General features: G+C 43.2%; 1 protein-coding gene across 1 annotated transcript in view; it reads left to right on the plus strand.

The window, feature by feature from the left end:
- Nucleotides 1-3197: 3197 nt before the first annotated feature.
- PARP1 (poly(ADP-ribose) polymerase 1) overlaps nt 3198-13098 on the plus strand; it is a 67139-nt gene continuing 57238 nt past the window's right edge. Inside the window, exons 1-2 of the mRNA XM_061625023.1 lie at nt 3198-3836; nt 12531-12693. Of these exons, the coding sequence (XP_061481007.1) occupies nt 3717-3836; nt 12531-12693 (283 nt within the window). The 5' untranslated portion in view covers nt 3198-3716. The remainder of the gene's footprint in view (nt 3837-12530; nt 12694-13098) is intronic.

Below are 13098 nucleotides of genomic sequence, written 5' to 3' on the forward strand. Positions count from 1 at the left end.
GAAGCAAAAGAGTTAAGCAGAGCAGAACAGAGCGCCAGGTTTGTCAAGGTCAGCAGCTGGTTTGCAAGTAGATAAGATGGGAACTCGCAGAAGCTCAGGTGTGGGGGATAGTCGTTTGGAGTGAGAGAACTGTGTTTTGTATTTTGTCAGTAAAGACTCTTACAAGAAACTTGCCTGGCCTGGCTTATTTACTGGATCTATTCGACACCAGAATTTCTTACTTGTATATCTATACGCATGCACTGACATGCTTGACCCCATTGTAAGTATGGATGAGGGCTGACAAATGCCCCACGCTATCAGATCTGACCCTGAGGCTGGTGTTCTCGTGGAGGCTTCGGATTAAATCCATATTGGTGCTTTCTAATTTGGCCCAGAGTCTATCCCTGGAGATGGAATCAAAGGCTGCTTTTAAATCAATGAAGGCAACATGTGGTTTCCCAGCTGGTGCGGTGCCATACTTTTTTGCCAAGTGTTGTAATACAAGGCCGTGATCTATGGTTGATCTCCCTGTCCGGAACCCGGCTTGCTCATTTGCTAAAATATTCTCCTCCTCCAACCAAATGGTTAATTTCTCGAGGGGGTGTTTCGCATATAGCTTGCTGACTACACTCAAAAGGCTAATTGGCCTATAATTTGCCAGATCCGCTCTATTGCCTTTTTAAGAGATGGGTACAACAATTGCAGAATTCCAGTCAGCGGGAATTTGCGCTGACTGGTCAATGACCGTAAATAGGGCTGCCACAATTGGAGCCCACCAATCTATGTTTTCTTTCAATATTTCAGGCGCGATATTGTTGCTCCCTGGGGCTTTTCCCGTTTTAAGTGAGTTGATAAGGGAAATAGCTTCTGAGATGCTAACTGGGGGCCATTTAGGAAGGAATTGGAGCTCCTCCCTTAATACACCAGCATCACTATGAGCCTTAGTGTAAATGCCCCGGAAGTACGATTCCCATATACCAACAGGTATGAGTGGGTCCAAGGCTCTTAATTTGGGTTGCCAGCCCTTGGCTACCAACCTCCAAAAAGCAGCTGAATCTTTCAGCCTGGAGGCTAGAATTAATTTTTTCCAAGCCTCACACTGCGAGTGTTTCTTTTTTTTGGCTAGCAGGTTCTTATATCTTCTCTTCTGCTGAAGATAATCTAAAGGTAGATCTGGTAGATTAAGGGATCTATACTGATTGTACTTTGCCATAAGATAATTTTTCATAACAACACATGCCTTGTCATACCATTATATTGCTTCAGGAGACTTGGCTTGTTAAGGATTTGGCTCTTGGGGGTTTTGTGGCCTATCTGCTGGCTGCAGTTCCCAGCATTGCAGGTGGCCACCCTAAAGGGGGTCTAGCGACGTTGATCGCTACTAAACTAGGAGGTGCCCACAGGAGACTGGTAAATCTTGAAAACACGGCTTCTGCAATACTCCTGGTGTGCCATCCTAGATCGTTTCTGATAATTAATGTTTATCTTCCTCCCCTTTCTCGAAAATCCGAAATTGAGCAGCTCTGGGTCAAATTGGAAGAATATGTCTCCAACTTGACCACTGATTTCCCTGACGCCAATGTCTTAATCGCAGGCGACTTTAATGACAGAATTGGCCCAGATGAGGAAACCCTTTACGTGCATTTTCATGTATGCCCGCCGAGCTTGGAGAGGGACCATGGCAACGTGAAAAGACAATCTATAGACACGTGATGCAATCTAGGTGGACTTCGCCTCCTCCAGATGGTCAATAACTTAGATCTGAATATTTTGAATGGGGTTATGGAGGGAGACAGGCCCGGCGAGTTCACATTTATAAGTAAGAACAGAACATCAACAATTGATTACTTTATGTTGTCCACTAATGTGATGGAATTGATAAATTGCTTTTCAATAGTCAATCATGTGGAAAGTGATCATCTCCCGATGTCACTCTCCCTTAATATAGGCAATTTAATGGAGCCGATGGTCCACGAACTCATGTTAAATCTAGCAACGGAGCAAAGGTTGTCGAAAAGAGTGCTTTGCATTAGATCATGCTTTTCTTCTACAGCTCAAAATAATTTCTCCTACTACTAATATGCAACTACTAACTTTTATCCTGGGATACTTGTGAGCACCAGCAGCCTTCTCTTCTAAGGCTGCCATCCTATACACATTTAGATGAGAAGAAATCCCACTGAATATTGCTGGGTAATCATATATATTGTGCTGTAAATCAAGATTAGATCTCATTACCATCTAGCAGTGAAAAAACGAGGTGCATAAAATTCATTGGCTTGGTGCCCAAGACTCCCATGCACGACTACGGGCACTTGTGCTCCTGCAATGTGTATGTGTGCAGTGATCCCCAGCCACTTGCTGTCCACCCCCCATTCTGGAGCAGCTTTTCAGGGACCACTTGGTGCCTGCAAAGGTGGTGGTGGGGAGAAGGGTAAGCAGCAACACACATTTCTAAGTTACTTTGAGACCTTTTGAAAAAGCAATGCACAAATGTAATAAAATGAAAATAATTCTCATGTAAGCAGAAGTGCCTTCCACTCATGCATGAGGATCTTTTTGAGGCAAACCATTATTTATAACATTGAATGTACTGGGGGAACTTGAATTTCAGAAGCTTGGGGAAAACTTTGGGATTTAGGAAAAACTGCATCTGAAAGAGTATTTTATTTATTATTCAATTTATATCCCACCCTTTTCCCCAAAAGGAGCTCAGGGAAGATGGATTTGATATGGTATTTGCTCTTATCCCAGTTATCTTCCTGCAGTGACCATGAAAGATTTCTAGGTGACAGCAAAACATATCATGCCAACCACTAAAATATTGCCTGCCTCTTCTGTAGACAGCCTAAAGTAATCGCCACCCCTACAGTGCAAGCCTGTGCGTGTTTACTCGAAGGTAAGCGTCACGTGCGGTTTACTCCCAGGGACGTGCATGCGAAGGACTGCAGTCTGAATTTAGTAGGATTTCTGATTAAACATGCATCCGAAATATATTTTAAGTAATGAGCCGGCTACTCCGAAGGAATTCCTATCCAAAGGAATAAGCACGTGTTGGCTTGCATGTGGAAGTCCTCGCAGTTTAAGTCACTCCTGCTGCGAGACAGGGGTTAAGCAATTGCTTGTGAACATTTAAGAGGGAGGAAGTAAGTCCCTTCGACGTAGTTTAGGGTCAGGATGCACGTTGGATTCCCTGTCCCGCGTCTCTTTTGTTTTGTTAAGTCACACCAAGCAGTTATATATCTTCAAGCTGCACTCCACAAATGCTCCGGCGAGAGAGAAGGCAGAATTGTGTTAACTGAATTAACCGAGAGAGGCAACTCCATATAACATCTACTTTGGCCACTTAACGACCAGCCACTTGAATCCTGGTGGTGCTACTGCGTCGCCAGCAGCCAAGCTCGACTTTCCGTCATCCTCGAGAGTCGCTGGAGAGTGAGGGTCGTCCTCAAAATAGATCGATCGGCCCGGGCGGAGTTCAAAAAGAACTCCACAACACGGCGCGGTTAATCGATCGCCGAAAGGAGGAGAGCTCGGACTGGGTTTGGATCGATCACTCTAGGCTCGGCTCAGAGGGGAGGGAGGCTGGTTGTGGAGCAAGCAATCCGGATGGTTTTTGGCGCCGGCACCGCTGCTACCGCCTCCTCTCGCTAAGCAGCCCTGCTCAGCCTGAGCGCGAAGAATTTCTTGGGGGGCGGCGGTGGTGGTGGTGCGACCGGCTTGGTAGTGCGGCCATGGCGGAGCCTGCGGAGAAGCTGTACCGGGCCGAGTACGCCAAGAGCGGCCGGGCTTCTTGCAAGAAATGCGGAGATAACATCGCGAAGGACTCCCTCCGCCTGGCCATCATGGTGCAGGTACTCGGCTCCCCACCCACTGGCCCACCCAAGCGGAATCAGCCCAGCCACGTTGCTTGCTGTTGGGCGGGCGTCTTTGTAGCTGGGTTCTCTGCATCTCCCGCGTTGCTCTTGGGCTCTGCTACTGTCGCCGCCGCCCTTTGTTGCTGGTAGGCAGACAGGCAAGTGGCAGCAGGAGCCGCTGCCTTCCGGAGTCTGATTTCGCCTGGCCATGTGCCGCATGCGGGTCGAGGCAGCTGGCGGATGCCGAGCGAAAGAAGGAGGAGCCGCCCTCTTCGGGCATGGCTTCAGCTCTTTGTAGGGTGACATGGCCTTTTCCCCCTTTGAAAAACTCTCTCTGAGCAGCCGAGGTGTAGAGCAGGCTTAGGCTGCAATCCTAAACAAAATTAACTCGGTGAGGCTGGCTTTTGAATAGACATTGTGAACCGTCCTGGTCTATATTTTGTATGAATGCCAATGTATAAAATACCGTAAATAAATATATTACATAATAAAATGCAAAGGATTACTCACCCGCACGCCCCCTCGGCCTTCTCCGGATGGTGAAAGGGATTTGTCACCGCAAGGAAGGTTTCCCTGAAGTGACAGATGTTAGTTTTTGTAGGTGGCTTTTGCCAAGTGAAAAATCAGAACTTCGTACAACTCTTGAATATCTTGCTTGGGTTCTCGGCGATCATGAGAAAGCTTCTCATTCCCTGCCATATGGCATAGCTAGCTTCTTTTTAGGTTCTGGAAGTAACAACAGTCTGTCATTACAGTACCCATGAGTCAAGACTACCACACAGTCTATAGTGTTTTGTTGTTGGGAGTTGGGGCCTCCATGTGATCTGGCTAGAAAGTTGTTTGTAGTCAGCCTAGTTATATCTCTTCTTTGCTTCTGCTCAAAACATACTTGACTAATATTTGTTTGATTCGTTGAACAAGTAATTTCGATCAAGTATCCTCCAGATGCAGTTCTCTGGTTGTGGCACCACACTGACTTTATAACACAGCTGTTGGGAAGGATGATGGTTCATGGTGGTGAAAACAATCCTGACATTATAGGCTTCTTCACAAGTTACACAGAACAGAGGTACAAACTGCCCCTACATGTGTACAAGCATTTGTGTGAAACTGTGTACACTTTTTGATTTGCACAATTCAGCCATTGTGTATGCAGGTACATGGGCTACATTTGTTGAACATTGCATGTGAATAACTACTGTGTACAGAGACTATGCACTCGTTGAATGTAACATGTGAATACCTCTCATAGTAATGGTATAACACTAATATTATGCTGAACCATTTTTACAGTATTTACATCAGATCTGAGAAATATTGGCCAGCTTCAGATGCAACAATGTCAGTGTAATAAATCGTGGCATATTATTAGACCAAGAACGGGCATTGTGTCTGCATAAATCCCACCTCCCCTTTCCTTCTCTCTAACCATGCATGTTTCTGAGGTTTCTTAAATCAATTTCTAGTTACTCCAAACTGGGCAACTGTTGTTTAATCTCTGGCTGCAAAGCAGAATATTAACTGCGGTTTTCCAATTTTGGGGTGTAATAGGAGGCTCCCCATTACTCTGGAATTATAGGCTGAGTTTTCAGTTTAAGAGGATGTGAAGGCTCTGAACTATTATATGTCAGTGTTTCAAAGCCTGACATAGCCAATTTAACAGCCAAGATTCTCTAATCCTGGTACGTTACAGGCAACATGAACTGATAAAGTAAAGTGTGAAGGCATGCCTGAGTGGCAATGACTCAGACTTCTGCTAAAAGGCAAAGTTGTTGCTAAAAATAGATTCAATTTGCCTGTGCTGCTGAAGGTAACAAAAGATCTAGGTCACTCAGAAATAGCTGTCTTAAAAGTAACTTTTAAGGTAATGCCTAATAAACTAATTCAAGTGAAGATGCAAACATAGATCTTCTTCAAGCAAGTAACTTCAGGCGAAAAGACAGTCTTGACCACTGGCCTTTCCCAACTGGAAAAGCTTCCACATGGAAGTCTCCAGGTTTCATAGTACTTATTTCAATCAAAAGAAAATGTTCAAAGATAATCTTCAACTATGGATTTTGTGGTTACAATTATTCATAAATCAGACATGGAAGGTGCTTCACTTGAAATGTACAGGATAAACATTTGCAAAATTACAGAAGCAATTAAATTAATGTATATTGGGTAACTGAAATACTTTCAGAGTTTTCAAAATAAAAATTGTTTCTTTTTAAAAAAAATAATTACTTTGGGCAAGTATTTGGACCCAATACATTTTTGTAGTCCGGTTTTTATTTTGGTGGTTTGTTCTGGTAACTGCTCCTTCTTTAGTGAGGGAAAGGTCCTTGGCACTTGCTCACCGTTTCCCAGGCAGCTTTGTTAGCTCATTTTGCCTTTACATTTACTAAATACATGAAAAAAGTTCCAAAATTCATACTAGTTAACAATAATGATTCTTAGCCCAAACTTGTTACGAAAATTGACCTGATCACATTAAAAAAAGTGTAGACAGGTTTGCTTTCTCCAGAAAAAGGCTTAGCTAGTGAACCTGCTGAAACTGGTAAATGGCACTCCTAGTTGCTGTTGCCATCTGAGTATCCAAAAGCAGCATCAGATTTAAAGCATGTCTGCAAACAATGAACCTGAGCCTTCAGGGTGAATATAACCCCATCATAGTTACTTTGGATCTCCATCATGAATCTAGTCTAACCCTGACACCCCTCCCCCCCGTCAGTAAGACATCCATGTTAAATGGACTTTGTTCTTCCATATCCAGTCCCTCATTTCTGTTAGGAGGAATTCCATGTGAAGCGCTGCTGTGGAAAAAAGGTGTGCACCAGTAACTACAATAAGGTAATAATACAATAAGGTAGTAACAACAATAAGAGAAAGTGGCTGTTATGGTTTATCATGATAAACCACAATTAATGGCTCCCCTTCACTCCTGCCCTAGCATGAGTGGGAGCAACATTCCTGGCTTAGCATTATGTCTGAACTGGACATCATGTGTTTTTGTTGCTCCAAAAGAATCACAGTGTGAAGCTAAGAATGAAACTTAGCTTAATGTTGTGGTTTATGTGGAGCAAACAAACCCCTGCTTCATATGCAACACTAAGTCAGGGAGTGGGTAGGAGTGCGGTTGGGAACACAGGACCAGTATGTGTAGCGAGGTCTCTCCAGATGATGTGAAGGAGTCGGGTGATTCATACAAGTGTGTGTGTGTGTGTTCTGTGGAGTGCACAAGGTCCAAGTCATTTAAGGATTTAAGCATCAAAACTAGCAACTTAACATTGTACTTGGAAGCAAGGAGGCAGCTAGTGAAAAATGTTCAATTGTTTAAACAAGGTGGCCTTCTGCAGTTAATATAGTGCAAAATGCACAGCTTGGTTTCTTGTTAAGGGATTACTGAGGCTGAGTGAGAGTTTTTTCAGAGGATTTACAGATGGTCCCTTTCAGCTTCCTGAGAATAAGGAGGAGAGGAGGAAAACCTAGAGACAGAATTAAGTTTTTATCTGCGGTACCCTTTATCCAGATAGATTTACCCTAGATTATAGGGCTTAAAATGTGGCCCGGAATCCTCTGCAGTGGACAGAGGTTGCAAGGCAGATGATCTAGATTTTCACAGCAGACAAATTGATGTAGAAAATGTTTGATGAGGATACAGGGTTGGATCCAGAATTTCCATGAGCAGAGTTCCGTTTGTGGGATGTTCCCACTGAGGAAGCAAGAGAACTTTTTTTTTTGGCAATTCCTCCTTTCAGCCACCTACGAAGTTATTCCAGAGGGTTGGGGACCCTCCGGAACAATGTGGGAGGTGGCACAGGGGCTGCAGGAGGAAAAGGATGTTGGTGAAAACTACATTCTCCATCTTCCTCCAATGAGAACATCCTCTGGATCTCAATTACTTTGGTGACCAGCAGGAGGTAACTCCAGAGCCCCAAAAACACTACTACTCTTAGGCTGCAATCCTGTAACCATATAATGGCAGTGAAATGGGATTAGTAAGAGGTTTCAGGGCTGTTTGTTGTCATAATCCCTTGCAGTAGAATATTATGAGAAGTATGTTGCAACTATTGTATCAAATGATTTTGTTGTGCATTTCCCCCTCCCCCTTTTTAAGAGACTGTCAGTGATCATTAAGGGCTTTGTTTGCTTCTATGAAAGATAGCTAACATTTTGTTCTCCATGATAATTAACCATTGGTGAATGATAGTTTATGCCAGCAAAACATCCACTATAAGAGGTGCCTAGGATTGGAGGATGTTTCCTGATATGTTAACAACTGTTGTTGCCTGCAGACAAACTGTATATTGAGCATACATCTTGAATTATGCACAGAACAGCATTTCCTTCTTTTGTAACATGTTTTCATTGTTAAAATTATGGTGTAGAAAGGGCAACAGTCAGAACTGATAACGTGTTAAAAACACTGGTTTTGGGTAGGCATTAGTAACTATTTTTACCTTTGCCCCCCCCCCAAAATGGGGAGAAAATAAAATTACATAGAACTAGGTAGATGTTCATAGAATTAATTGTATCCAGTTGATGCTCTTGCACAAGTGCTTCTGATCTAGCAGGAAGCGTCTGCTAACAGAGAAGCAGGGTAGGCGATTTTTGCATATTGTCCCTCCTCTCTGCTGCCTTCAGTGCTCCCCATAAATCTGTTCTAGTGAGTACCCCACAAATCCAGAACAGATGGGGGGCTGGGCAAAACCATTTCTCTTCCCCTGTTAGTGGCTCCTCCTGATGACTCCTAGTAATGAAGCTACAGCACTACAAGCACAATTTAGATTCCAACCATAGGTTCAACTAGGTTTTACTCAGAGTATACCTATTGCAATTAATGGACTTAAGTTAGTCATGTCAATTTCACTGGGTCTACTCTGAGTATGATTAACATTGGATGAGACTCTTACTATTCAAGTAGCCCTAGTTCAGTACAACCACATCTACTTTGAATGCAGAAGGTCCCAGTTTCAGTCTCTGACATGTCCACATACAACTGGAAGAGTCCCCTCTCTGAAATCCTGCGGAGCAGGTGCCAGACATTGTTAGATGGACCAGTGGTCTGACTTAGGATAAGGCCACTTCCTATGTTCTTTTTATGTTCCTGTCCTATTCATTTATTTATATGGGGAAGGATGCCCAGTGCTAGAGCATCTTCTTTGCATGTGGAAGGCCTCCCCAGGTAGGATTAGGAATATCCCCTGCCTGAATCCCTGGAGAGCTGCTGTCATAGAGTGTTGACAGTACCAAGGTAGATGACCTATAGTCTGATATGGTACAAGGCAGCTTCCTATGTAATAGATACTCTAAAATATTGCTTATACCCATTCAAAATGGAAAAATAGACTGGATGTACATTAAAAATGGTGTTTGTTACAGAATGTTGCTTTGCCATTTGGAACTGGATAGATAGCGTCTGTATTTTCATGTATACCTAATGCTGCAAGACTAGAACTCCAGTTGGTTGGCTGTTGCTATAATTTACTGTTTGCCTTTAGGTAAGGGTGTGTGGTCGCATCCACATCATACATTTACAGCACATGGCTTCCCTCAAAGAATCATGGCAGCTGTTTACCCCTCATAGAGCTGCAGTTCTCAGTAGCATTAGCAAACTACAGTTTCCAGGATTATTAGGGGGAAGTAATGTGATTTAAATATGCTTTAAGTATATGGTATGGATGTGACCTGTGTATAACATAAATACAAATGGGGGGGGGGGACCTGGCATAGCTTATATAACATCCATTGTGTTTTCACAGGTGATGCCTCCTTTGTTGAGGAACAGAAGAGCCTTCATATGGGGAAATTATGTTGAGAATAGGCTGCTGGCCACGCTTCATCTTTTAGAGCAATTAAAATTACTCAGTAATAATGACAGAAGGTGTCGCTTTGCTCTGCCGTTCACAATACTTCAGGCTCTTTATGAAAAATTTATTTATTTATTTATTTTATTATACTTGTATACCGCCCCATAGCCGAAGCTCTCTGGGCGGTTTACAGTAACTAAAAACATTAAAACAAATACAATTTAAAACAGATCTTATAAAAACAATTTAAAACACAATTAAAAAATTTAAACAGTATAAAAAAAAAGCTGAACTTTTGTTGATGGGAGTCATTTATCAGCTAAACAAGATTACTTTCTTGTGTGAAGCATTTGAAGGGCCTCAGAGGAGATGGGACGTTCCATAGGGCTTCAGGCTCCTTTGCCTTAAATGCATTTGGGTCACACATAAAATATTTCTGACTCTAGCTATGCTGCTTTATTATTTATTTATTACATTTATATACTGCCCCATAGCTGAAGCTCTCTGGGCGGTTTACAGCAATTAAAAACTTTAAAAACAAATACACAATTTTTTTTTTAATTCAATTTTTATACCGCCCATAGCAAGCTCTCTGGGCAGTGTACATCACGTAAACACTTTACATTCAATTTAAAACCACCTGGTCATCAAATCAACAATTTAAACATACAACAAAAACTAAGATTAACATAATTAAACCCATTAAATACAAGTCAAAAAGTAATTAGAAAAAGATGAAATTTTAAAGCATAATCTGTGCTACTTGAGTGCTGCAACATGGGTGCACTCATCTCCCAAGCCCATGCGATTCACCTTCATTTGTGAATGCCCTGAGGTAGTAACCCTGTTACGTGCATCTTTCATCTACCTGTTCATAGGGCTACCAGTAAGATTGAATTGCGGAGAACATATTGTCAGGATGACTCTGGGCTCCAACTCTACTATTCTATGGAAGACTCAGTCGCAGATGTGTCTGTGGGTTTTCCCCTTTTTATTAAAGTTATAGATACATCAAAAGCAGTGTTCCCCATTAACCTAACTACTCTTGCTAGGAACTTTGGCTCTAAGCTAACACTGACTAAGCATGCTAACTTGGTAAGTAGGCTTGGATCTTGCACACACACGCAAGCTCCTTCTCAACTCAGTTTGTTGAATTTCTCGCTTCTCGCGCCTCTGTGTGCAGGGTGAAGGTGGTTTGAACTCAGCTTCTGTCTCCGATGGAGGAGGGCTGCTAACTGACATTTTGGGCGAGGAAAGCAGGGCAGCACTCGGTTGGGGAATGTCTGGCATTCTGGGGAATGTCTGGCGGTGCTTCCACAGGTGGGTCAGGAGCTAAGGGGCTGAGCTGTCCAAGATGGAGGATGGGGCGCCCTGTGAGTCCCTCCCGCTATTTATTTATTTATTTTATTTTATTTCATTTATAAACCGCCCATAGCCAATGGCTCCCTGGGCGGTGTACAACATACAATAATACAATAAATGAACAAAATCACAGATAAAAATACAAATTCATAATAACACTAAATGATATTAGCATAGCTAAAACATTAAAACAGTAAAATACAGTAAAATGCCCCCTCCTCAGGTTCCCAGTCCAAGTCCTTGTCCTCTGTTTCGCTCTCATCTATCCGCCCCCTCCCTGCTTGGCTCACAACACTTTCACACAAACAAAGGCAAACAATATTGTGTATTCCTTTGGAGTGCCTTTCTTGAACTTTTTGGAAAAGTGGTATTAAAAACAACCCCTAAATAAACAAAGCAGTCATTTTCTGTATGCTGGATGGGGACATCCCGGGAATGGATAGAGTGAGCCTGACTCTGGTTTTGTTCAGATGAACAAACATTTCAGGAACAGAAGTGCAAGATTGGTCTTCGAACAGGAATCTGTGTCCTTCCTCCTCAATTTTAATTTCTATTAATTCACAAATGTGTAGCTGCTTGTGTGTGAAACAATAGCATCACAGATCAAGAACCAAAGGCAGAGTTTTCAAACACCTAGCATCGTGTGGCTGGATTGCACATCCATCAGTCTGGAAATCCTGTGGATTGGATGTAGAGGTCCCATGATTAAAACGCTGCCCACAGGATGCTCCAGCTGAGAAGGAGGGGAGGGTTTTTTTGCCAATTCCGCCTTCTCCCCTGAAAAGCTGGTTGTGGACATTCCGGAACAATGTGAGAGGTGGCACAAGGATAGTGAGGAAAAAAAATCTCCCCTTCCCCCAGCAGGAGGCTACATTTAATCTTAGTCCCTTCTGCAAACAGGAGCCCTTTTATTCACAGAAAGGACACTCTGATCCCTCTCTGCCTGCCAGTGAACACAGAACACAATGTTTGCATTGGGTGGTGTATGCATTTGCACAGTTCTCACACTCCCTCTGCCTCCAAAAATGGAACAGAAGTATTAAAATTGGGTACGAATAGGTTGGTGTGTGCATGTGCCAGATAGAGATGTTATATAGGCTGTGATGGGTACATGCACAGGATTTACAAACAGGCGGCAAGGTAGAAGTGGCCCTCAGTGACAGTATTTCTTTAATGGAGTCGGACCAAATATTCAACGGCAGGTCATCAGGTGATGAGGAAGCAAGCTGCATGATGCAAAATGGTGCGCTTGCACACCGAGAAGCCAATGCTCAGTGAGAACTGGAGTTAAATTATGTTTAAACTGACATAACTGAATATGACCAGGACAATAACTAATCAGCCTCTACAGTGCTTTGGTAAACAGATGAAATAAGGAGAGGTGATGCTTGGGTGGGAGGTGAGGTTATAACTCATGTGAAAAGACATTATGCACCAGGCCATAATTACAATGATCCCCATTACAGAGGGGATATCGATGCTCATGTCTGAACCTCTTCCCCACTTTTTTTCCTTTTTACCATTCTTTTCTTCTTAGTCCCCCATGTTTGATGGCAAAGTTCCCCACTGGCACCACTATTCTTGTTTCTGGAAGCGGGCTCGACTGGTGTCCCACTCTGACGTGGATGGCTTCTCGGAACTGCGTTGGGAAGATCAGGAGAAAATTAAAAAGTCCATAGAAAGTGGTGGCGCTGGAACAGGTAGGCATATTGCTTGTAACTTATCAAAAGAGATAACCCATTGCTGTGTGAGCCTAGATAGCAGCTAACCAGGGCTCACTTATGTCCCCAGACTTGCTAGCTGCATGCCGAGGGCCCACTTGAAACAACACACAGGATGCTAAGGAGGCTCCCCAGATCCACTTGCCTTTGGAAATGTTCTGCCTAGTGCTTCAAAATGGTTACGCTGGCTGTTGTCCCAAATGAATGTAAGCATCTTCACTGCCACGCATCCTGGGTGACTGCTGATGCTGGCATAGAGACACGCTGCACATAATAATCAGCCCTCTGTGGAGTAACTGTGGACACTTGCAACTTTTCAGCTTGGAGACTGGGGCATTTATTGTTGGTCTCCCCACCTGGAATCTACTTTATAATCAGCCATTC

Source organism: Rhineura floridana, chromosome 4, assembly GCF_030035675.1.
Source record: "Rhineura floridana isolate rRhiFlo1 chromosome 4, rRhiFlo1.hap2, whole genome shotgun sequence".
NCBI lineage: Eukaryota > Metazoa > Chordata > Lepidosauria > Squamata > Rhineuridae > Rhineura > Rhineura floridana.